Source organism: Martes martes (genome assembly GCF_963455335.1).
Source record: "Martes martes genome assembly, chromosome: 5".
NCBI classification, from domain to species: Eukaryota; Metazoa; Chordata; class Mammalia; order Carnivora; family Mustelidae; genus Martes; species Martes martes.
This window is the reverse complement of record NC_137892.1, coordinates 104520288-104546372: the sequence shown is the minus strand read 5'-3', so window position 1 is coordinate 104546372 and position 26085 is coordinate 104520288. Positions and strand designations below refer to the sequence as shown.

The 26085-nt window shown below is 51.8% G+C and overlaps 1 protein-coding gene across 1 annotated transcript in view; it reads left to right on the top strand.

Annotated features, from left to right (window-relative positions):
* The window catches only part of ERGIC1 (endoplasmic reticulum-golgi intermediate compartment 1), a 99507-nt gene that overhangs the window by 69761 nt on the left and 3661 nt on the right, over positions 1 to 26085 (top strand). The window contains exons 6-9 of the mRNA XM_080803456.1: positions 4801 to 4905; positions 8731 to 8791; positions 13554 to 13654; positions 16196 to 16318. Coding sequence (XP_080659582.1) covers positions 4801 to 4905; positions 8731 to 8791; positions 13554 to 13654; positions 16196 to 16318 — 390 coding nt within the window. The remainder of the gene's footprint in view (positions 1 to 4800; positions 4906 to 8730; positions 8792 to 13553; positions 13655 to 16195; positions 16319 to 26085) is intronic.

Here is a 26085-nt window from a genome sequence, read left to right as displayed (position 1 = left end):
GTCATCAGTGAAGAGAGGATGTTGGCAAAGGGTCCATAGCACCAAAATATAAGCACCCAAAGTCTTTTTTTTTTTTTTTTTAAGATTTTATTTATTTTGAGAAAGAGAGGCAGAGCAAGAAAGCCCACACAGGGAGAGTGAGAGAGGGAGAGGGAGAAGCAGGCTACCCCCTGAGCAGATAACCCCCATGCGGAGCTCGATCCCAGGACCCTGGGGTCATTACCCGAGCTGAAGGCCGACACTTAACAACCGAGCCACCTAGGCGCCCCAGAAACCCAAGGTCTTGAGGCCAGTGTGGTTTGAGGACTGATGTCTGGTACACTCCAGTGTTGAAGAGCAGGGAGATGAAGGGGTGCTCTGGTGGGGAGAGAGAGAGGAACCCCGCTGAGATAGGGGCAAAGGGAAGGCCTATCTGAGAGTTGACGGTTGAAGATGAGCAGATGTACACACACAGCTCTCAATTGTGGGGGCCTCCCCTTGGGGGTATGATCATCCGGCTTAAACAAATATTTGTGCCCCCAACAACGAGCAAAGAAGGGACCCTGTCGGCCCCCAGCCTGGGGTGGACACAAGAGAAGCAGGACCACCACCCAGGAGCTAGCCCAGCACCATACCCTCCTCCCCTTGGCAGTCGTGCCCATGGCTGCAGTCACCTCCCCTCAGACAGGCTGTGGTGGGGCCCCTGGCTGGCTCTGGGTGAAGTGGGACTTGCTTTTTGTGGTCAGACAGACCTGGGGTCAAGAGCCCTGGCTACAGGGCTCACGGATGGAATGACGCTGGGCAGTTGAGCCTCTTTGAGCCTCAGTGTCCTCATCTGTAAAATGGGGATACTAGTACTGCCCTCACAGGTTGTAAGACATGAACAAATTAAAATACAAAGCACTTAACACCTTGGAAAAGGGACACACGTTGGTGCCCCTTCCCTGACCTGCCTTGTCTTCCGTTAGTGGGAGCATCCGTGATTTCACCAGCTGGTGCCCACTGTCACCTGGGTACAAGTGTGCTTATAAAATGTGCATGGATGTTGTTCAAGAAATGGCTCTTCTCTGGTCAGGGCAGGCTGGGGATTCTAGGAAAGCGCCACGGCAGCCCTTGCCTTATGGCTGTCCCCTATTGGGTTCCTACCTGTCACTTTCCCAGATTAGTCTATTTAGTCCTCATAACAGCTCTGAGGACAACAAGGCACAAGGACTTAAGTAGAATTTGAACCCAGGCAGCCTGGTACCAGGGCCCTGCTCTCTCCCTGCGTCCCCTGTCTCCTTGTTGCTTCTCCTTGCCAGCATCTTGGTCAAGCCAGCATCTTGAGCTATGCCAGCATCTTGAGCTATGACCACTATGTCCATTCACTCCAGGTCACAGCTGAGGTCACCCTCTGTCCTTGTCCCCTTGCAAGGAGTGGAAACTCCCCACTCTCCCTTGTTCCGGGTGCATGCCTCCTAGGAGCGCTCAGACAGAGGGTGCTCGACAAGAAAGCCAGCCGCCACAGTGTGCCCTGATGACGGGCGAGGTTCACAGCTGGCGCCCACCCCTTTATCTCCCAGCATCCAGCTTGCACTTGCCCCATGGCCTTCTTATCTGTCCATCAGGAGGTCGGCCAGCAGTCAGACGTCCAAGATCACATGTTCCAAGCTGCACTGGCAGCCCCCAGCAGCCCAGACTCCTCGCTGAATCACCCAGCCCCCAGGAGGAGGGCAGGAGGGGCCTGGGTTTGGGGCCTGGCTCCATCTATAGGTTTCTAAAATCTATCAGAGACACTGACGTAGGTTCCTAAGTCACAGGCTCTAAAAGCGTCGTCTTTTCTTTCTTCAGCGCAGCGTGTGCTGGCATGAGTCAGCCACCTGTGATGGATTCCTTGAGGAGGGGGAGCGGGTCACTGAGTCACAGCCTCGCGGGGAGGCAGCGGGTGGCAGATGCTCCAGAGCCAGCCTCCCAGCCTCACTTAACTCTGGGAGCCTCAGGCCCAAACTCCAAACCCCATTCTGAACTCTGCCCGCTGGCAGCCCATGTCACTGCATGGAAAAACGCCAAAGGACCCATGCCTGACGCTGTTGGTTTCTTACTTCAGGAGGTGGTAGACAAGGGGGCCTATAATCGTCACTTGATCATGTGAATTTTTAAGATTTTATTTATTTGTCAGAGAGAGAAAGAGAGAGATCAAGCACAAGCAGGGGGAGGTGCAGGCACAGGGAGAGCAGACTCGCCACTGAGCAGGGAACCCAACGTGAGACTCGATCCCAGGACCCTGAGATCATGACCTGAGCTGAAGGCAGATGCTTAACTGGCTGAGCCACCCAGGCGTCCCTGTGAATTTTTTATAATACAAATGTGTATAGTTAACTATTTATATAAGTAAAAATGAAGTTAAGAAATAGTTCTGAGATACAGTGGGCTTTTCCCCATGCCCTCCCTGTGTACATGCTGTTCTGAGTTCCCGGAGGGTCCTTCTGTTCTTGGGTCCTTGTTCTGTTGATGAACATGTTCATTCTAAGAATCCAAACCAATAGCCATTACCATTGGCTTTGCACTCTCCCCTCCTTTAATTCTCTCTGTAACCCTTTGTGGTCATCATCTCCATTTTGCCAGTGGGGAAACTGAGGCATGGGGAGGTTACCGTCCTTGCCCAAGGCACCCCAGCTTGGGGGCGGGCTGGACTGGAGTGTAGAACCCAGCTGCTACTCTACCATGGGTCACTGCTCCTGAAGCCCACATCCCAGACACTACTGCAACCTCACCTGTGAGCTGAGGCTGGGCCATGCCCTGTTAGCCTGGTACCTTCCAGGTCAGTCCACAAAGCTCAGGCCCTCGTGAAGACAGGAAGATCTCTAGAAGCCTACAGCTTTGTGTTTGAAACAGGCATGCTTACAAAATAAGCAGGCTTTGATGGACTGCTGCTAAGCCAGAAGCTATAATACATACTCCTCCCTCTAATATAGCTTACCAAACCTTTGTTGAACTGGGATAAAATAAACTGTTTTTCAACATGGCACTTGCTGAGCAGCCCCTTCTCCCTTTAATGACTCTTTGTTTCCTGATGCTACCACCCACTGCGGGCTGTTCTCTTATGCCGGGTTCAGTAGTACCAAACTCCTCTAGTTCTTTATAGATGCACACCGACTGGGTTGGGCAGTTTCTGACCTCTGTACTTGTTCATGCTGTTCCATCTGCCTACATGCTTTTCCAGCTGTTCCCCAGTAATGCGGACTCATTAGCACAGGAGTGTCCTTTCTGCTGAGATGCCCCCTCTGAACACTCCCAACTGAATTGGGAGCCCACCCCATGGTCCCCACAGTCTGTACAGCCCTCTGGTCCAGTGTGGGTTGTGCAGTCTCATTTTCTGTTCCAGGCTTTTGTCTGGGCCATTTTCCCAAACCCAGCATGTCCCAAGGGATGGCTGCATGTGGCCATCATCCCAGGGCTGCCAAGGTACGTGGTGGGAGGGAGAGTCCCATCCTGCTTCAGTGTGCCGAGTCTGGAGTCCAGCAGCTATGAGTTCAAACCACAGCTCTTGACACGCCCTCTTCACTGCTCTGAGCCTCAGTTTTCTTTTTTGTAAAATTGGAATTACCAGAGGTCAAATGTCAAAATCAAAAATGCTAGTTTAAGAATTAGTGCCATTCTTAATTTGTTCATTCATCCAGTACCTATTCTGTGAGCATCTGCCAGGGTCAGGGAGTGCAGATCAAATCAGATATAGCTCCCCACCGGCTTGGAGCCAGCCTTCTCCGGTGAGGAAATAGAATAGAACAAGATAGAGATCGGGTGGTAGGAGCTGCTGAGTGCTTTTGCAGACCAAGGGTTTTGGGGACGGGTGTTGGGGAGGCTCCCTGAGCAGAGGCCTGAGGGAGGCAAGGGAGAGCCGTGTCAAAGAGAGTTCCAGGAAGGAGTCGTAGGCACAAGGGACCGAGGTGGCACCACACTGGCATGGATCCTGGTGCCACAGGGAGGCTAGCACGGCCAGGGGGAGTACGCAGAGAAAGATGTGAGCAGAGAAGTGACACAATCAGATAGAGGGTTCAAAAGGACCCCCTGGCTGCTGTCGGGGGAAGGCCTGGGGGTGCTGAGGGCTCAAGCCGGGAGCCCAGTGGGGAGGCTGCCCCCACTGTGTGGTCTAGGGAAGCAGTGGGGACCTGAGAAGGGCAGGAACTAGGCATTGTGAGTGTGGAGTGGACAGCCTTTCCTGGTGGGGAGGTCAGGTGTGAGAGAAAGACAGGAGGCCAAGATGACACCAAGGGTTTGGCCTGAGCAGCTTGGTAGAGGAGGGGACCTTTGAAGGAAATCCTTTGAAAGAGAATCCACAGGATTGTCACAGGACCATCCCTCTCCTGGGCTGTGCCAGGACATTAAGGCCCAGGGAGGAAAGGAGACCACCGCAGTCCTGCCTTCAAGGATCCCCCAGTCTGGGGTGGTGGGGCAAATGTGGGTGAGTAATAGTGTTGACTTGCATTTTGAGGAGCTTTAGTTGGTCCATGGGGCTGCGGGTTCAACCCACTATGCAGCCAACAGCCATGGAGTGGCCAGTGGACAGCTGACATTTTGAGCCCTGGCCTGCACCAGGTGCCTAGCTGTGTTCTCTCACCCCCAAATCCCGGCAGCCCCCTTGGGTAGTTTCTGTTCCAGCCCCCATTCTACAGACAAGCCACCTGAGGCTCAGAGAAGAACAGTAACTCTTCCAAAGTGCCATGGTTCGGACCGTGCTGGGATCCCATCCCAATCCAGATCTGTCTGACTCCAGCAGGGGAGACCCGCCCCCTACCTCTGGGGCAGCCAACGAGACTCCTGAAACTCGAATCTCTCCCCCAGGTCCCAGGCAACTTCCACGTGTCTACACACAGTGCCACGGCTCAGCCACAGAACCCGGACATGACCCATGTCATCCACAAGCTCTCCTTTGGGGACACACTACAGGTGAGCAGGGCACACACCGGTGGTATGGCTGGGGGCGGGTGTCCAGGGACTGTCACCTGGAGCCTTCTCTTCTCTCTGGGTGCAAAGGTAACATCTAGATAGGTCACCCCCTCGGAGTCTCTGTCAAACGGCTCCTGTGTATTGTTCCTTCGGTGTGTGGGCCTACCATTTTGACAGTACCATGTGCTTGGACCCTTGGGTTGAGACCTGGAGCCTGGGAAAAGGGACACACTTTTCTTTCTTTTTTTTTTTTTTTAATTTAAAGATTTTATTTATTTGTCAGAGAGAGAGAGAGAGCGCACAGGCAGAGGCAGAGGGAGAAGCAGGCTCCCCACCAAGCAAGGAGCCTGATGTGGGACTTGATCCCAGGACGCTGGGATCATGACCTGAGCCGAAGGCAGCTGCTTAACCCACTGAGCCACCCAGGTGTCCCGAAAGGGACACACTTTTCATGAGCTGGTACTCATGTGCTAGCACTTTATCTGTGCCAGCGTGGCCTTACGAGGTATGAGGGGGCACCGTGTCTTACAGCTGTGGAGCTGGGCCCAGAGAAGCCACTTGTGTGGGGTCCCCCGGCAGATCTGTGTGATGCCAGAGTCCAGCCTGTGCCCCTCTACAGCCCCGTCCACCCTCCAGCCCAGTGCCCATGCCCACCAAGTAGGGGCACCATGGTGAAGGAAGCCTCTGACAGTTGTCGGTGGGGATGGAGAGGGCCGCCTCCCGTGGGCCCGGCCCAGAAGCTTTCTACCTGTGGCAGCCGTGTACGGGAGCCCAGCACGAGCCACTGGCTCTCCTCCAGCTGCAGGCAGGGGAGCTCGGCTGTTCTCTATTCTCCACCACTCCCCATGGTCCTGAAGATAGATTCTGGAATGGAGGCTCAGAGCAGGGAGGGAAATGCTCCAGCCACAGTGCTGGGATCGGGACCCCGGGTCCTGCCCCCAAGCCTTGCTCGATGAGAATACTGGTTCCTGGTTAAGGATGTTGGAGGGTGGAGTCCCCCAGGGATGGTGGTATGCACCTGGGGCTCACACTGGCCCACAAGCCCAGCACACATAGCATTATGCCATTTCTGTGCGTGCACATCTGCTGAGACTCATGCACACACTCTTCACACTCAAAGGTACTCCTGACACATGCGTGCTCACACGTATACCCTAAAATCCATCCTAAACACACACACCAAATGTACACACACTCAGACTCTTGCACAGACACAGTGCACACATAGCACCCAGAGACATGCACAGGCTCACCCGTGTTGGAACATCTCGCATACACACTCGTGCCAACACTGCCCCACTCAGTGGACCTACCAAGCACCGTTCTTGGTACCCAAGACCCCGGTTCACTCTCTCAGTGGCCCTAGAGGTGGGTCCTTTATTGTTTCCATTTTACAGGTCCAGGCACAGGGAGGGTACAGTCTGTTGCAGCACCTGAGTTTGAATCACGAGTCTGGCTTCGGGCCACACTGCTGGTGCCGCCTCCCCCGGGGTGCCCTCCGGAGGGCACGCTGCCCCTCACACCTCCTTTCTCCACTGCACATTGCCTCTGCTGCTTTCCCTGTGGGCACCTTGTGCCCGGCCTGAGGGGCCAGTCTTCACCTCTCTAGTCCCTTTGGAGGCCACAGAGCTCTTCCTCTCGGAGACAGGGCTTAGGGACAGGGAACCTGGCCACGCTGGGTGCCGTGAACCGGTCTCCCTGCCCGCACACTCAGTGAAGCACGGCCTGCCCCCCGACTGTGCACTCCCTACACACAGGGTTCACCACTCACGTGGCCCCAGCGCTCCACTTGGGGGGGTTGGCGTGTGTTGGCTCCCCAGCCTGCCTTTCCAGATCCAAATCCTGGCTCCACTGTGTACTAGTTGTGTGACCTTGAACAAATGATTTAGTCCTGCTGAGCCTCAGTTACCATATCTGTAAAATGGGACAATAACAGTACCTGCCTCGGAGGATTGTAGTGAAGATAAACTGAATTCCTGCGCATACAACCCTTAGATCAGGACCAGGCATAGAGAAAGCAGTCAAGGAAATGAGCTATCACCCACTGTTATTGCTCTCTGTACCCTAAGTCTGCATGAGGCCCTGCAAGACAGAGCATGCCGCCAGCCTTTGAGGGGCTCGTGCAGCCATGGAGAACACAGAAGGTGGGGTGGTCACTCCTGTCCCCAGTGGGACAGGAGCTGACAAATCACGGGCAGGTGGTGGGCAGTGGACCCTCCTAGACTGAGCGCTGGGCAGTTCCCTAGCTGCCTTTAGGCCCACAAGCTCAGCAAATCCTTACGAAGCCCTGGGAAAAAGTCACCATGAACTCTGGTGTGCACAGGGGAAGACTGCCCAGCATCCCTCGGCTCTGCACAGCCAGAATTCAAACCAAGTCTTTGTACCACCCCACACTCCTTCCTCACTCTGAGAACTCTGGACGCTGGAAGCCTGCTCTTTCTTACCTAGAGGGCAACATTACAGGTGCCCCATGTTTATCCTTAAGGGTGTTGAATGGCATTTGTTCCTGATGAGGAAATGAATGTGAGATAAAACCATGACACCTGGGGCGCCTCGGTGGCTCAGTGGGTTACAAGCCTCTGCCTTCAGCTCAGGTCATGATCCCAGGGTCCTGGGATCGAGCCCCACATCGGGCTCTCTGCTCCGCGGGGAGCCTGCTTTCTCCTCTCTCTCTGCCTGCTTGTGATCTCTGTCAAATAAATAAATAAAATCTTAAAAAAAAAACAAAAACAAACAAACCATGACACCTGACTATGGGAGGGAACATTCTAGTTTTCATCTCCCATAGCCACCTTCCTCTTGGTTCAGATTCTCCTTCCCTAAGGCAGCAGTGGACAAACTTCCCCTTTCTTTGGGCTTGTTAAGTGCTCAGTAAATATCAGCCACCTGAGATCGGGATCAAGGATCAGGTCACCCAACTGCTTCTCACCCTTCCTGAAGAGGCCTATTCCCCACCTACCTCACCCCCTTCCCCTGGGGCCACACAGGCCTCTGTTTATTCCTCAGTCTCCAGTTCATGCTTCACAGATGCTGCTTGCCTGATTAATTTCCCACTTTCCTGCAGATCTTAGTGTGTCACTTCTTCCAGGAAGTCCTCCAGGATGACTAGCTTGGCAGCTTCTGTTAACCGTGCCCATGGTGGCATGCCTCATGTACCTGGCGTGCCTTGCCCTGCTTTAGATGTTCCTGCAGCTGACATGGTTTCCACTCATCCTCAGAGAAGAGACAGAATATGGCCTTCAGCCCCACTCTTCATCAGACCCTGCCAGGAGGACACAGTAGGGCCAGCTGCCATGAGGAAAGCTGCTGAATGTTCTCTGCAGCAAAGTCAGTAGGAGGCCAGCAGCCCTGGGTCCTCAGAAGGCTGTAGGGGATCTCAGGAGGTGTGTGCTGGGACCCAGGCTTTCCAAAGTGGCTTAATGGAAAGAGCTCAGGCTTGAGGTCAGATACCCGAATTTGGAGTTTGGCTCTGCCATTTATCAGCTGTGTGACACTGGACAAGCTTCAGCATTTCTCTAAGCCTTGGTCTGCTCTTCTGTAAAATGGGCTCAACAGTACCTCATTAGGGGCGCTAAATGAGATGACTAAAAATGCGCAGGCTAAAGTGGTATATTACAGGGGCCCACAATGGGAAGCAAGCTAGTGCCTGCCATGTGCCGGGCCCAGGCTATGTCTGTATCTTGCCCTCTACAATTTCTCCGTGAGACAGACCACGCTGACTAAGGTCCCTACACCAGGTTGTACCTGGCCATCCCCTGGCGGCCAGAATCAGGCCCAGAAGAGGTGATTTTCTGGAATCATTCCCCTAACTGTGCTTCTCCACAGGTCCAGAATGTGCATGGAGCTTTCAATGCCCTCGGGGGAGCAGACAGACTCACCTCCAACCGTATGTATCCCGTATCCCAAGTGGGAACAGGGAAAGGGGGAGAAGGGAACGTGCAGCAAGTACTCAGTGTAAGCCAGGCTGTGAATGCTCCATTCCCATGGCTGGCCTGTAAGGGAGGTGGAATGAGCCCTGTCTGACAGACAAGGGGAGAAAAGTGGCTTGTCCCCACCCTCCCCGCGGAAAGGAATGTGACAATCCCAGGCACCTCGTAAGAGCTCAGTGAGTATCAGCTATTATCATCGTTATTTTTTTATTTTTTATTTTTTTAGAGAAATGATTTAGGTTTTTGTTTTTTTTTTTTTAAATTTGACGGAAATCACAAGTAGGCAGAGAGGCAGGCAGAGAGAGGAAGGAAAGCAGGCTCCCTGCTGAGCAGAGAGCCCCTGATGCCGGGGCTCAATTCCAGGACCCCGGGATCATGACCTGAGCCAAAGGCAGAGGCTTTAACCCACTGAGCCACCCAGGCACCCCATCATTGTTATTGTTATCATTACTGCTGCGTAATTGTTTTTAGTTGAGATGATCACCTAAGATCCCACAGGGAGCCATGGCATTGCTGGGATTCATCCTGGCTCCAGTGGTACCAGGAGAACAGGGCTGAGGGTGGCCCAGTCAGGTCTGACCACCAGGCTGCCCACCCAACCCCACACTTTCCTCCTGCTGGAGCCCTTCCCCCTCATGAATGCCCCCTCCCTGAGCCCTCCACCTGCTCAGTTCTCTGGTACCTCGGCCCCTACGAAAGAGGGCTTGGTGTCTTTACACACCGCCACACCTATGCACACACCTGTTGCCTGATCCAATGAATTTTCACACACCTATGCACACATGTGTGCATACACACGAGGCCTTGGAAGCATGCACAGAATGGGCCCAAGAGACCTGTCCACTTAAATGGATTCACCCCCTGGATCCTGCAGGACAGGTGACTTTCCTTACTTCCTCACCTAAACTCACCTTTTTTATCCATAAGGCTTTTCTCATTGTTTCTTAAAATACATTTTGCTCTCTGGTGGTCAGAAATTCAAGCAAAAGAAAACATCTCCCCATGACCGATCCCCCACCCTTAACTTCATTTCTCTGTGTCCCTGTGAACCCTAGTCCATCAGCAAAAGTCATTGTCTCAAAGCCAGTAGATGGCCGTTTCCCTTCTGATTTTTGTCCTTGGCATTTGTACGTGACCGTGTTTTTTCAGAGTGTTTCCTGTGGTGACGGAGGCACGGCTGCCCACCCAGCAGTTCTGCCATGCTTTATTAAGGCATTGTTGCCTTGGGGAACATGTCTGTTCCTTGTTTTTTACCATCACGGCAATGCCTGTGGATACTTACGGTATTTGCTTTACATTGTCCCGTTGCTTTCCCACTGGGTGCAGGCCACTTTGTGTCACCTCCAGCAGGCAGCATAGGAGCACACAACGGGGCCTTCTTGTCTTCATGCAAATGTCTGATTCTGACCGAGAGAGATGATCCTTCCAATGTTGACACTGGTGTCCTTGTCGGTATAGTTCTATGGAAGGGCAGAATGTTGTCCCACAGCAGTGTCCACACCTGCTTGCAGCTGGTGCAGATATTGACATAGAACTGAGCTCAGAAGGACCCAGACTGTGTCAGCCAGTAGAGGATTTGGGCAGAAAACCCTTCCTGCTCCAGGGCTAGTGACGAGAGCCACCTCAGGCTGGCTTTCATTCCCTCCGCCCTCCAACTTGGCCTCCCTGCTGGGCCTTTTTGCCTTTTCTGCCCCCTCTGCTCCCAGACCTTCCCCTTGAGGACTGCTTCTTGTCATGTAGGTCTCAGCTCAAATGCCACCACCTCTGAGAGGCCCTTCTTGGCCACCTTATGTAAAGGAACTCCCACTTCTAGTAACTGATTTTTCTTCCAACAGACCACTCTCTCTGGAGATACTGAGGAGGGATTGTGGATGTTTCAGCCCTGGCGATGATGACATTGCAGTTGTTGTGTTTTTGTTTTTTAAGAGCCTTTATCTTTTATAGAGACATAACAAAAATATTTGTGGATAAATTGATGTGATGTCTGGAATTTGCTTCCAGATAAAACAGGGTAGGGTCAAAGATGGGGTAGGGATGAAGCAAAATCAACCCTGTATTGTTAATTGGTTTTGTTTTTTGTTTTTTTTAAACATTTTTTTAAAAGATTTTATTTATTTATTTGACAGACAGAAATCACAGGGGGAGGCAGGCTTCCTGCCAAGCAGAGAGCCCGATGCGAGGCTCAATCCCAGGACCCTGGGATCATGACCTGAGCTGAAGGCAGAGGCTTTAACCCACTGAGCCACCCAGGCGCCCCTGTATTGTTAATTGTTGAAACTGGGGAATGGGGTTTGTTATAGGTTTCCCCAGTTTGTATGTGTTTGAATTTTTCCATAATAAGATGTTAGGAGGGAGGGTGGGAGGCTGCCAGCACAAAGTGTACGTGGGCCTGCCTGGACCAGGTCAGAGCCAGCAGCCCCCTGGAGGGGCCCACAGACAAGCAATCCACGTGGGTGGAATTAGGTGCGGTGTCCCTAGTGGGCATTTGGCAAATTGTGTCAAAGGCCTTAAAAATGGTCATTGCCTTTGAGTCATTATTTCTACTCATAGGAGAGTAAGCTAAGGAAATAATTAAGAGAGTGTGCAAAGATTTAGGAAAATCATGTTCATTAGGTCATTGTTTATAGCAGTGAAAATGAAGAACAGCGTCAGTGTCTAGCCATGGGGGGTGCATTGAGTCTGTTTATGTGGCGGCGCTGTGGGATACGTGCAGATGGGTCAGAACTTCGCAGGCATTCAGGCAGCTAACGTTTATTGAGCACCTACTGTGTGCCAGGCACCATACTGGGGGATATTGGAGCGACTAAAACAAACGGACTGGAGCTTACTGCTTTCTGTGTCTTGGACCTAAAATGGTATCTGTGATGTTTAGTTCTTAGAAAAGGGTACAGTATGATGCCATTTTAGGAAAATATAAATATATGTATAAATAGAAGCTTAGCAGTTTATACACAAAAATGTGAATCCATGGTTTTCTGTGGATGGTGGATTTGTGGGCGGTTTCTATTTTTTTTCTTTTTAGGATCATCTGTATTTGTACACATTTTAACAGAACTATTACAGGTGTGATTTTCATAAGGCTTTCACTCTTTCATTCTCTCAAGTGTTTAACCTAGGGCAATGGGCGTTTGGAGCACGGTATCTCAAGTATGATCTTTGGGCTCTGGGTTTAAAATGCAAATTCTGAGTTCCACTCTGGAACCATTCAGCAGGAGTGAGACCCAGGTGTCTGCCTTTTAAATCCTGGGTGACTCCCCTGCTCCTGACCCCTGGGGCCCACTGGAGGTTCTTCATGGACTTCTCCGTGAGGCCACAGGGCTTTACTGAGGTTTTTCAGAGGAGTCAGTTCTCAAGACAGTAAAGAGGCAGTATTAGCAGGAAGAGGCCGTGAGTGCCATCTGCTTCCCCTAACCTCTTAGAGCGAGCAAGTCCAAGGACTCAGAACTGATTCAGCCCATAGACCAGGACTAGAACACAAAAGACTAAATTTCTATGTGGTTTTAGCTCCATGATCCCTGAGCCGACATTCTAGAAGGCAATAACTGAGGGGGTCCTTGAGGTTCTCTTAGCATCCCAGAAGCACAAGCCAAGGGAATGTGTACCTCTCCTGGGTGCTGTTGGGCAGCTTCGGGCCAGCGTTCTGTCAGCCTCGTGTTTGGTTCTGGTTACCTCATGCTTATCAGAAGCTGATTCATCTGTTCTTCCATTCATGCCCCGGACCAGCCGTCCTTCCTTCCGTTCATTCATTCCGTAAGCACTCGCTACTTTCCACTCTGTGCCAGGCCCTCTGCAGGGTTCTGGGAGAAGAGATGAGTAGGGCTCGGTCCCTGCTCGCTGCAGCGTACCCCCTCCCACCCCATCCACCGTCCAGCAGTGTGGGTAAGAGTTACAGTGCAATATGACAGGGCCAGGTGGAAGGAAAACTGATCTCGCATTTAATTGAAAATGAGAAAGGAAATTTGAACAGTTTTTTTGAACAGAAATTTGAAAAGAAATTATGAACAGTTCTTCATAAATGTAGTTCCTCTGCTTCATGGGCTCTTTTTTTTTTATTTTATTTTATTTTTTTTTTAAAGTAAGCTAGGCATTCAACATGGGGCTTGAACTTTACAACCTTGAGATCAGGAGTTGCACGTTCTGACTGAGCCAATCAGGCACCCCATCTCTCTTTTTAAAACTCAAACCCAGCTTGTTTCAAAAGCAACAATGTTCATACAGGACCAAGGGTGCACCATGAAATGTGATATTTACCAAATCCTGCCTTCTTCCCCAGAGGATACAACTGCTAATAGTTTCTTGGGTATCTTTCCATAAAATTCTGTATATTCATGCATCTAGAGAGAGAGAGTCTTCCCTGCTCCCAGGACATGGAAACATGTTATTCATTCCATTTGTAACTTGGTTCTTTTCCCTTAACAATACCTCTTGGACAGCGGCTTGTCGCGGTACCCATTCTTTAACGTTTGCTCTATTGCTGGACATTGGGGTCATTTCCAGAATTTTAATATCCTGTACAGTGGAGGAATAAAGATCCTGATAGACGGAGTCTCTCAATTCCTGGTATCCAAAGAGAGAAAATGAAGAGGGGTTGTTTGGTGATGAAAATTTGGAAACAGCACCCCCAACAATGCTGAACAGGTTTAGGGTTGAAATGACAATAGAATTTCCAGCCGGGCATTGCCTGTCCCCCTGCTTCATCCTGCTGTGTCCTTCCTGCAGCTCTCGCTTCCCATGACTACATCTTGAAGATCGTGCCCACAGTTTACGAGGACAAGAGTGGCAAGCAACGGTACTCTTACCAGTACACGGTGGCCAACAAGGTAGGTCGTCCTTGGGCCCAGCGCTGTGCAATTGCGCCCTCTGCTGGCCGTCAGCAGAAGTGACCTGTATTTGAGCGACATTCCCACCAGTTCCCTTTCCAGGAGCCTTTCCCAGGGTGCTGCTCGGGCCAGGCTCTGTCCCTGGCTAGAGATGAGAGGCCAGTGTCAGAGTTAAGGGGACGAAATCTAACCAGGAGATGGGGTGTGATCTGTTGAGAAAGAGCCTTGAATCTGGCCCCAGTCCTTCAGACTCAGGACCCTGATTGGTCAACACACAACAGACGTTCTGGCTCCCGGGGCACAAGCACGTTATCCAGAATCACCAGATGGCCATTGGCTAACAGGAACGTCCTAGGACCCCAAAACTCAAAGTCATGGAGAAGCGGGTAGGCAATGATGGGAAGCAGAGCACGGTGAGGGAGTGGGATGACTAAGAGTTGTTTCAAGCTGAGACAGCCTCTAGCTTCCCGGGACGTGACCCTGCCAGCGGACAGGCATGCTTGCAACACGTTAGTTGAGGCACCCCCAGTGGATCCCTTGATCACCAGGACTGTCCTTTTCCTCCTCTTCTAGTATGTTGTTTAGCACAATTGAAAATAGTAATGGAGTAATAGCTACCATTTATTGAGCAGTTACTATGGGCTGGGTACTCTGCTAAGCTCTCTAACTCTACCGTCTTTTTCAGTCATGACAGCTCTGACTGGGACCATCCTTGTCCCCATTTTACAGATTTGGGGACAATGACACTGTCTTGGCCCTGAGAGGTGGTCATAGAGCTACAAAGTGGCCTAGTGGTGGTTAGAACCGGGTTCTCCTCTGCCTCCAGAGCCTGGCCTCTTGCTCCCATCACCCACTCAGCCTGAATAGGGTCGATCGAGTCCGTTGGGCTGAGAGCTGCTCTCTCTCGGGTAGCTTGAGGTCCCTCTGCCTGGCTCCCCCTCTGCTGACTGATGCTCTGGTGTAACTTTCCAGAGGGAGTTCTGTTTCTTTCACTCACTGTCTCCTGAAGGGCATCTCATTGTAACCGTCAGGTGCTGACGGCGTCTAAGGGCTGGGGTACGGATGTGGTCTGAGCAGAAAGGGTGGGGCCGGAGCAGACTGCTGGTGCAGACCTGGCTCAGTCACTTGCTCGCTGTGTGGCCCGGGACAAGTCTCATAACCACTCTGTGCCTCTGTTTACTCATTTGTAAAAGGGATGGTACCCACCTCGTAAGATCGCTATCCAGTGGGGCAGTGTTTTAAAAACTGCTTTGTCCACAAAAGAGGCTTTGGGTAAATGGGACTTACTACTGCTATTTCTCATTACTTTCTTCTATCCCTCCGCTCTGGGCTTTGACCCAGACAGTCACCCTGCCTCATCAGCTCCCCCCGGAGAAAGCTGATCCTGTTTTGCCCAAGGCTCCTTCCCCTGAGGCTTTGGCAAATACCCAGCAGCCAGAACGGCTTGCTCAGCTCTCTCTGTGGCCTTGGCCCCAGCCTGCCCTGGGGAAGAGTGGGCCGGGCCTGTCAGAGCCAGCGGCGGTCCATCAGGGCAGGAAGGTCTTGGGTCATCCCTGGAGAAGCCTCAGAGCATGGGCCCTAGCATTTGGGATGGGGGGGGCGCCCCTGTGGTTTAGTCTGATCTGTAGTTATTGTGGGTGAATGAGAATAGCCCAGAGGTTTCCAGCAAATGCCCAGACCAGAGAGGACACACATCAATTCAGCTCGTTAGCATCCTTTCATCTCACCCAGCCAAAGGCCATCTCAGGAAGCCTGGTGGTAGGGTCCTTCTGTCTTTCCAGTTCTGCGTGTTCCTTCTTTGAAGAGACCCACTCCCCACATGGCCTTATACACATCTCTCTTACACGCACACACCCCGCCCACACACACCCTTCAGGACAATGTCCTGTGTGGCATAGAATGCCCTCTCCTCATAAGCCTTCCAGCTGGCCTGGGGAGAGTTGGTCATTTGTCACTGCTGGCCCCCCCAGCACCCCAGGCTTCTGGGGCACGGACAGTGTGGCAATATTGTGGACGGTCTTCTACATCTGCTTCCTTCTCCGGACTGTGACCCCCCCCCCCCCACTCTGGGGATGGGGCAGAGCTTCCTCCCCTCGGGGTCCCCAGCAGCCAGCACCCACAAGAGGTGCTCAACCAACAGTCAATGAGTAAGTGAATGGATTTTGCATGGCCAGGAGTTAGAGGGGGAAATGGGCCTTTACTCCGGAGGAGCCCAGATCATACCTGTCCTTTTCACCTCTCTGCTCTCCGATTCTGGTGCTACCTCCAGGTCATATGGTCAGTGTTCAACCACCCAAAGGATTGGAAATGTCCCTGGCAAGGCTGCCTATCCAGATGCCGATCCGGATGCCTATCCGAATCCCCTGGAGGGGAAGGGGTGAAAGGAATGGTGTGAGGGGGGAGGGTCCAGCTCCAGGCAAGAGAGAGAAGGCTCCTTCCTGGGGCCTCCAAAGGACCCTCTGCAGTCCACCCCCCACCCACCAGGAACCATGGTTTGTATGTCTGGTTCTCATGTCCCCCTTCTTCCCTCTTCCACCCCAGGAGTACGTAGCCTACAGCCACACAGGACGGATCATCCCTGCCATCTGGTTCCGCTATGACCTTAGCCCCATCACGGTCAAGTACACAGAGAGAAGGCAACCTCTGTACAGGTTCATCACCACGGTGAGTCAGTGGGGCCCCTGCCCTGCACCCCTTCTCCTCGCACCCCTCCTGGTTCTTGGAGGAAGGGGAGGCAGTCCACAGGGTTAGGAGCTCAGGCTGTACACAGAAGGTTATGATCCCTAGGATGTGGAGAAATGTTATCAGAATCATGTCAATATCGATGGTGTGTCATCAAGAAAATATTTTCCAAAGGGGAATGTCACTAGATGAATTTAATTTGTTAAGTAGATGTTTATGTTTAGGTTTGGCAGGGTTTATCCTTCTCTGTGGAAATTTTACAGTGAAGATTTAACTCATTTTTTTCCCCATGTCTATTTTCCAACTATAGCTGCTGGTACTGTCAGGTTTCTCCTTTCTTTCCTGCCTGCTTGTTCTCTTTTCTTTTTTCTTTTGATTTTTTTCTTTTTCTTTTTCCTTTTTTTTTTTTTTTCTTTTTTTGGCATTGTCTCCATCAAGTCTGATTTTCTATGGGGCAGCTTCAAGCTGATGTCATTTTTCTTTGATGCTGAGTGTTTCTATTAAGGATGCTATTTCCTGGCCTTCCATTAAAAGTGTCCTTGGGGGCAGAACAGCGGGCTCATGGCAGCCTGCTTCAGCCAAGAGGCCCAGAGATGTTTTGTAAGCCAGAGTCAGCTGAGATGGAAGAGATGGGGAGATTATCTCTACCTCACAGATTTGGAAACTGAGGCCTAAAGGCCCTTATGCTTTTGTACCTCTTCATAGTTTTAATAATGATTCAAGATCAGGGGTCTACTCCTGGATCTTTCATTCCTGGTTCTCACTAGATTTGTATTAGTCACAACTCTGTTACAGAAAAGACAGAACCCCACATTCAGTTGGCTTGATGTAAGTAAGCTTCAGGCATGGCTAGATCCAGGCACAAATGTCCAGAATAGACCTTTTTTTTTTTTTAAGTCTTATTTTCCTCTAAACTGGCTTCATTTTCGAATAGAATTTACTAGTAGAAAGTGTCTCTTCCTCAGTAATTTGACCTGAGTCCTGGATGAGGTAGTACTGTCATTGGCCTCACACAGCTCCCCTTCCAACCTTGTGGCCCAGAGAATGAAAGGAGTACCCCAAGTTGGCCAGGCCTAGCTGGATCATGAGGACAAAGATTGTGAGGGGATGGGGCTCCCCAAGGGAAAAATCAGGGGTCAGTTTCTAAGAAACAGAGGGGTAGATATTAAGAGGCAAAAGTTCAGCTGTCTGCAACGTCTCCATCTTAAGATCCACTATGTACCAGTAACTGGCCCTCAACTCCCTGTCTCCTAGGCCTGATGGGACTCAAAGGACATCATCAAAGGGAAGCTCTTTGCCAATAGAAAGCCATGTGGGTGCAAAGGGTGTCAGAACCCTAGTACTGATTTGAGCCTCACAACAGACTTAGGCTGCTCTCTGACTCCAAATTGGAAACTTCCAGTCAACAGAGGGCACCTACCATAAAGCTAAGACACTCGACACAGACTGGGAAAATGTACTTGTCCCACATACAAGAAAGAATAATCTTTAGAATTTATATGGAGACAATTCCAGCAAACCTGTAAGGAAAAGATAAGCGACCAAAAAGAAAGATGGGTGAGGACTTGATCATTCATTCACAGAAGAGACCATCCTGGCCGTGAAAAGATGCCTGAGTTCCCTAGATATTAGAGGAATTTGATTCAAAATGCAAGACCCGGGGCACCTGGGTGGCTCAGTTGGTTAAGCGACTGCCTTCAGCTCGAGTCATAATCCCAGAGTCCTGGGATCAAGTCCTGCGTCAGACTCCCAGCTCCATGGGGAGTCTGCGTCTTCCTCTGACCTTCTCCCCTCTCATGCTCTCTCTCACTGTCTCTCTCTCTCAAATAAATAAATAAAATCTTCAAAATGCAAGACCCAATTTGGTCCTACCAGACTGGCAGAAATGACAGGGCCACCACAGTGGAGATCAGGAGGACACAGCAAGGGGACTGCACCCACTATCTGGGACGCAGGTAGACTGGGTCAGCCTCTGGGGCAGGAGATGTACAAAGCCTTTGACCCAAAAGCCGGGGAACTTGTGAGCAAGTAATTTTACCTAAGGCCCTACAGGGTACCATCTGAAATGTTTTGGGGTTTTCTACTTGCTTGTTTGTTTACCCCATGCTCCTACTGCATACCCAGATTAAGAAGCTAACACACAAGTAGGTGTGTTTGTGCAGGTGTGGTCTACTTCTCAGAGGCCCTGTGGTCTGTGGCATTGGCACTGGCAGAGAAACCCCTTTGCCTGTGTCTCACCGTAGGGTTGAGAAGGATCTTCATGTCCCTTTCTTATTTGCACCTATTTGCCACATAGCTGAGGCTCTGCCACATAGCTGAGTGTGAAAACCCCTGGCAAGTGGCTGAGAAATGAAGCAACTTCATTTATTCGCTGAACTTCTGCGAGGATTTACCACAGGCCAGGCCTTGTGCTGGGCACCAGAGATAGTCGAATTTGACTTTCTCTCCGTCCTTAAACCACTCCCGGCTGGTGGGGAAGAGGTTTGAGCACACAGAGAACTGAAGTCCCGTCCAACAGGGGCTCCCTTGGGGCTGTGCACTGGGCACTGTGGTAGCGACGACTCCCTTTGGTTTGGCAAATTTGGAGAAGGAAACCCAGAGATGGGTCTTGAAGGATGTAGAGACGTTTTCTAGACTGGTGAGTGAAGCAGAGAGGGTCTTAGCACAGGGAATAGTATGCACAGAGGTGCCTAATAACGTGTTTTGTGAAGGCCACAGGGCCTCTTTTGATGGGGGCCTTCTGAGAGCCGGAGGTCTCGAGAAGTCACAGGGGAAGAGCCTGTCCTTCGTAACCCAGAAGCCAGATGCCTCCATGACTCCATTTCCTTCTCCTCTTGCCACTGGCCATCGGCCTTGCCTCCATCTCTGCCCCATCCACCTCCATCCAAGCAGGGGCCATGCTGAGGGCACCTCCCGATGTCATGAGTCTGGTGGTTTTTCGGGAGGCCCCGCACCACCATCACGGTTGCCATGGCAACCGTGGGGGTCAGCCCCAAGTGAGCCAGCCGGCTGTCCCTGGCAGATGGCGTCATTGTGGAGCTTCAAAGACTCTTGTCACGAGGCGGCAGATGTGGGGGTGACGCTCACGTGCAGAGACACACGCACAAAGAGCCCTGGGAGCCCTGGCAGGGCAGGGCAGGGCCGGGGTGGACGTGGAGGCACCTGCTGTGACTTCTCTTTCTCTCTTTTTAAAATCAAACACTTGTGTGCAAAGCCCCCAAGCCCCAAATGGGGGCCTCTGCAAATAGCTCCTCACGGGGGCTGCTTAAGAGAGGGCTTAGGCCAGAGGCCAGGATGTTGTCATGTGGCGGCTGCAAGGCGGTGGGGGCAGCTGTGGGTGGGCTGGAATGAGGTGGGGTGCCTTTCAACAGGGCGTGCATGTGGAGGGAGGAGATGGGTGGGGCCTCCCTGATGCATCTGTACCTATCAAGTCCCTGGATCATTCGAGGTTGCCCCCCTAGGGTCTCCTGATCTGCAAAGGACCAGGACATTCCAGGTCTGAACAGAGGAGGTTCCCTCCTCCTGGAAGTCTCCCACCAGACTACACAGGGCTTCTCTCTCTGGGCACCCGGGGCATGTTGCTCAGACTTCCGTTCTGTGCTATTCCAGAAAATTCCATCACTAAAGGAATAAACAGATGGTGTTTAACAACATGCAAGTGATCCCCTTCAAAGTGCCCTCCCACACACACACACATTTGTCCCCTGCCCCTGCCACTTGCCCAAGCCCCCTTTTTGGGATTGCCTTCAAGTGGCTTGTGGTGACAGATTGGATGACTTCAGAAGTGTCGCATCACTCTCTTTGTGTGTTTTATTCTATGAGGGAGGAACAGCCATAAGTCAAAAAGTACCACACTGGGCCAGTTTGGCCATGACAGTTTTGCCGCCCCCCTGCCCCCAAAAGTACCAGCTGGGAATGGCATGCTCCCGTTGGGCAGCAGGGAATTAGACATATTCCTTGCCCACCAGGTGTTCCTTGACAGTGAAATAATGCCCCGAACTTTAGATTGCACTTTATAACTGCTAGGCCTGATTATGAAGAGCTCCAGATCTGATGCCCCTGTGTGTCCTCAGCATCCAGCACGGGGCCTAGCCTGGATGTAGGTACTCAGAAATATAGAAGAGACAGTTACTTGAAGAAGTGATCATATAGCTACACTTACTAAGCATCTACTATGTACTGAGTAATCTTAAAATTATCTCCTTTATGGGGCGCCTGGGTGGCTCAGTGGGTTAAAGCCTCTGCCTTCGGCTCAGGTCATGATCTCAGGGTACTGGGATCAAGCCCCGCATCGGGCTCTCTGCTCAGCAGGGAGCCTGCTTCCTCCTCTCTCTCTGCCTGCCTCTGCCTACTTGTGATCTCTGTTTGTCAAATACATAAATAAAATCTTAAAAAAAAATTATCTCCTTTAACTTTCCCAGGAATCCTCCAAGGTAGATGGTATCAGTCCTGTTTTATGTATGAATTAACTGAGGCCCAGAGAGGTAAAGAAACTCATCCAAGGTCACACAGCCAATAAATGGTGAGGCTGGGACTTAACCCCAGAGCCTGCTTCTGTTACATCCCCCAACACACCACCACCACATAGCTTGGGAGCCTCCATCCTCCAAAACAAAGGCCGTTGAAGATGTCCCAGCAACAGAGTCCCTAGAAACCATGGAGTCCTTGGTAGGACACCAGGATGATTTGATACAGTGACCCCCTGCTGGGAATCAGGAGGACATGTTTCAGTAGGAAACAAGGCAACATTGTGAGCATTGTGAGCATTTTATCAAATCACCATCACAGACACACCATAAGAAAACAAAACACCTCAATAACAAACTAGCCCACATCATCTGTCCATCCAAGACCAGGTTGGCAGGTCATTTGCAAATTTTCCTGCCCAGATCTGATTACTTTTCACTCATCTATTTGGGTACCTGCAAGGATTGGCCATAGACAAAAGGTATCAGGTACTCGGGTGGGAAGAGGGGTATGGGGGAGACAGTAAAAACAATTGAGAAGAGACAAACGTAAAACTGGGGGAGGTTTTGCCCAGTAAGGCTGTATGAGTAGGGAAGAGACCAGCTTTGTAGCCAGACCCTAATCTCGCCTACTCAGACTTCCCTTGGTGTGTCTCTCTTACCTGGACCATGAGCTCCAGGAAGATAGGGGAGGGCCTTGGTCATCTCTGGTCTCCAGACCGGGGGCAGAGCAGGTAGATGATAAGTGGGCATCAGATAGGGGTGTGTACCTTGGCCCACCCCCATTCCACAATAGTTTCTGTTACATGAGTGGCAACATGGAGCCCACATTAGCAGCTCAGTTGCTCAGGGTTGGAATGTGTAAAAAACGTTGGTTCCAGTCTTTCCAGACGTTTGAACAGAGCTAGATCTTCTAGAAGGTCATGTGCCAGGGACAGATCACACCTGCTGGGTCAGCACACAGATCTCTCTGTTGTAATCGAAGCTCCCAGTACTTGCTTTTCTTTTTTTCTTTTTTTTTTTTTAAGATTTTATTTATTTATTTGACAGAGAGAGATCACAAGTAGGCAGGCAGGCAGAGAGAGGAGGAAGCAGGCTCCCCGCTGAGCAGAGAGCCCGATGTGGGGCTCGATCCCAGGACCCTGGGATCATGAACTGAGCCGAAGGCAGAGGCTTCAACCCACTGAGCCACCCAGGCGCCCCCCGGTGCTTGCTTTTCAAAGACAGATTCTGAGACATGGAAGGAGTATGGGAATGGAGTGAGGTCCTTTTTACAAACTATACTTTTACAGCCACACGGCTTCTTACTTCGTAAACTTTGTTCATGGGGTCCTCTTACTTCAGGACATTTGCTATGTAAAACCTAACAGAATTGAGAAAGTAAATACAAAGAAGCCATCTGTGCATGGAGATAGGAACTAAAGGGAGCCTTCAGGTTGGGGGAGAAGCTGGTGGGGGGCTAACAGAAAAAAACAGACCCTTTGCAGCTTTCCAGACCTGGATTCTCCTCACCCTCCCCTATTTGGTAGCTGTGTGACCTTGAACAAGCCTGTCCCTCTCTGAGCCTCTGCTTCCCCATCTGAGAAATGGGGGTCGCCTCATTTCCTTAGTACTTGCACAGATGGAATGAGAAGGCCAAAGGAAGTGCCAGCTCAGGCCTGACACATAGAAGGGGCTCAACCGGGGTGGGTTTGGGGGAGGGGAGTGGGTGTCTTGAAGCTGCAGCCCTTGAAGGAGTGGTGGGGAGAGGACTCAGTTCTCCCACCAGGCTCCTGTCCCAGACGGTGGGAGTGGGGGAGACTGGCAGGCATGATGCTGCTGGATGGAGACCACCACGCTCTCTCCTCCCCCACCTTTCCAGGGCCCAGTCGTCATCAGCTTCCCTTCCACAACAGCCCCCACCCCTGTGAAGCCACAGCCTCGGTGTTCTCATCTGCGGCTCCAGTCTGTCTGCCGCCACTGGCATCTGATGGGACTCCGGATTCATTATTTATTTCCTCAGCCTGTGCCTTTTCCATAAGCTTTTCAAGCATTGCTGCCTGGATTAAGGATGGTGAATGAACAGTTCCCAGGCACTTGTGGTACAGCAGGCAGCCACACAAGAGGTCATCTTGGCCCTCACGGGGGGGCCCCATTTTACAGATGAGAGAAACTGAGGCTCGGAGGGGTGACCAGGCTTTCCTGGTCATGGTGGCAGGGCTGGGATCTGACCACAGGAATGTTTACTCTGGAGCCCACAGTCTCCACCCCCACCCCCATGTTGGGGGGGGGGCTTGTGTGTCATGCTTCTCCACTGCCCACTGTGGAAAAGTAAATGGGGGGAGGGGCGATGGACTGGGAAAGCATTCATGTTGGTGGAACAACAGAGGGATTCAGCTCTCCAGCCAGTGCGGGTAGAACACGTCCTTTCCATATTATAAGGAATTAAGAACCATAATTAAAATGTAAGGGAAACACACACACACACACACACACACACACACACACACACACATGCACACACGTACCTTCTTTGCAAGGTAGACCAGCTGACTTCATTCTAGCCAGAGTAGGAGGTTGGGAAGCTGGTAGAACCACAGGAAGTCTCTGCCAAAGAACAAAGGGGCATTATTGATGACTTCTGATGAAAGCAATGTAACGCGCTCCTCCCAGACTCACCGGGGCCTGGATATCGAATTGTCCTTGCTTCCATTTCCGGAGCCAGGGCTGCTGACTAGAGTAGGGTTACGCGTGCTGGCTGTGGCAGCCCTTCCTGACTCAGTGGCCCTGCTCCTTCACTGCCCTCCCATGAGGTCGTCCCCCAGCTTCAGGGCCTGGTCGGCGTACAAGACCATGGCAGGGGTGAGGGAGCGAGGGAACAGGCATTCACGGCTGTGTGTGTGACTCACTCGTTCAATCTGACAGCAGTCCTGAGGGCTGAGAATTAGCCTTCCCGATTTTAAAAGTAAGGAAACGGAGGTATGGGGAAGTAAAGCTGACATAAGGGCCCACGAAAGGAGGGGTCCCGATCAGAAGTACCTTTGTATGAGGAACTTCTGATATCTTCTTGGCGTTTGGGGTTGAGGTAGAGTCTTGGGGAGATTGGAGAGCTCCCTGACTGGCGAAAAAATGGAAACAACCTCTGGCCTAGGTACTCCGCCCCCAAGAGATATGCTTCATCACAAACACTTCTTGACACTTAGCTGAGGAAATATCCTGTTGAAGTCTCAGCTACCCCATCTGTAGAATGGGCCTTTGCAGTGCTTGAGACCTGGGCCACTGCAAAGAATCTGCGTATGGTGCCTGGGACACCTTTGCTGTCCTGTCTTTCTACAAATCGGCTTTTCTCAGCTCAAAGAGCCAAGTAGAAAAAGGAGGATTGAGAGCCAGAGGCTGGCTCTGGGAACTAGGCGGTACTTGACCCATTGTTCTTCTTAGAATGGGTCTCGGAACATCTCAGATCTTAGCAACAAGGTCAGAGCCTTCTGGTCAACTGCAAGATTAGACTAGGTATTCTTTACTGAGCACCTACTAAATGCTGGGAGCTCCAGAGGTATTTCCTGCAGTAGGACAGATGGCAGGGCTAAGGGTGTTTTCCCCGTGTTGTAGATGGGAAAAGCTGAGGCCTGGAAAGTCTCTCCCAGGCTAGAGTAGGTGAGGGATAGCCACGACTTGGCTTCCCAAGGCTGAGAACTTTCTGCCACCACGGCAGACCCTCCAGCACTCACCTCATCCTCCCCTTGCTCAGGGCCCCCTGCTCCAGTGAGGAGGTGTACAATTGGCATTGTCTTCACTTTTATTCATTTCTATTCATGTTGGCACATCCCTGTGGGTCAGCAAGGCGCTGGGCCACCATCATGCCTCTCAGCAGCCCTTTCCTTAGATGTTGTTGAGATCTGCTCTACGGATGTGGTGAAGCCTGTTATCTTGCCCTCACCACTGTATGGCCTACATCTGAAGACAGACACCCTAGCTGGTGCAGCCTTGTGGCTTCAGGTATTTCTCTGTGTTCCAGATGTAGGAACTGTGGCTTTCTCGGGACCCAAGGCTGCCATGACGGGCAGCGCCTTGGACAGTCCGGATGTGGTCACCTCCTGGGGTTGGGGTTTGTGTGGCCCTCCCCCACCATGTCAGAATCCAAGGATTCCATGTCAGCACTACAGCCTGAGAGCACCCGGGGACCCCTCTCCTCATGACTACTGCGTCACCTCACACCCATCACCACCTGTGAATAGGAGTGTGTCAGGAAGGCCTGAGCCGGCTAACGGCAGAATAAGGAAAGCAGGAGGCCATAGCAGCATCAAGCAGGCGGCTAGGTTTCTTTCAGCCTTTGAGGTGCCTCGCTCCACCCCGGAATGTACCAGAAATCCCCCTCCTCATCTGACCGGGGAGCAGCACCTTCAACAGACGTCAGATAATGGGAGATGTGCTGCTGAGCTGGGCCGCACTGGGAGATGCATATGAAGCTCCTGCGGGGCCGCGTCAGGCTCAGGCTGACAGCAGCTCGCTCAGGTGGGGTCAGCTGGTTGGTGGCTTGTGTGCACCAGGGCCCCAGCCTCCCTGCAGTGGTGTGTTTCTTGGGTACCTCAATGCGTGTGTCGTCTCCTCCGGCCCCTGGCCGGCCCAGGGGAAGGAGGCTTCAGACTGGGCGCCAGGTGTTTGTGAATCATTGGCACCCTCGGATTCCCAAGTGTGTGTGTGTGTGGTTATAGGGGGTGGGGTGTGCATGTCTATGTGTGTGGGGTTTTTTGTTGTTGTTTTTATTATTTGCTTCATTGCACTTAAGTCACCATTTCCTCTTCTCTGATCCAAGCTCTAAAAGCATTCTGCGGTGTAAAATCTCCTATCACCTGACCCACTCTATGGAAATAAACCAGCTGCCCTGCCGTCATCCTCCTTGAAAAGTGCCCCTGCGTCATGCTCTGAGAGTGGCAGGGAGAGGCCGTGCCTGCTGAAAACACTTCATAATAATCCCCCCAGCGCCCCCCATCCTCTTTGCTCCCTGGGGGGCTGCTCCGGTTTCTTGGGCTGTTATTACTGGAATGCCAGCTGCTCCACTGCAGCCCGTCCACGCAGACCCACTCTGTCTGTCATGGGCCTCACCGGCCTCTGCTTAGCTCATCTCGTGGAAATATCATTTTAAAAATAAGCACGGGATCGATTGGCACTTCCCTCTCACTCTGCGGTGTCCCTTGGCCTCCTCTGCTTGGCACCCGAGGGTCCGTGAAGGCACGGCCATCTCTCAGAGTCGTCCAGGGGTCAGGTGTCCATGGCTGGCCGGCCGGCCACCCCATGGCGCCCCCA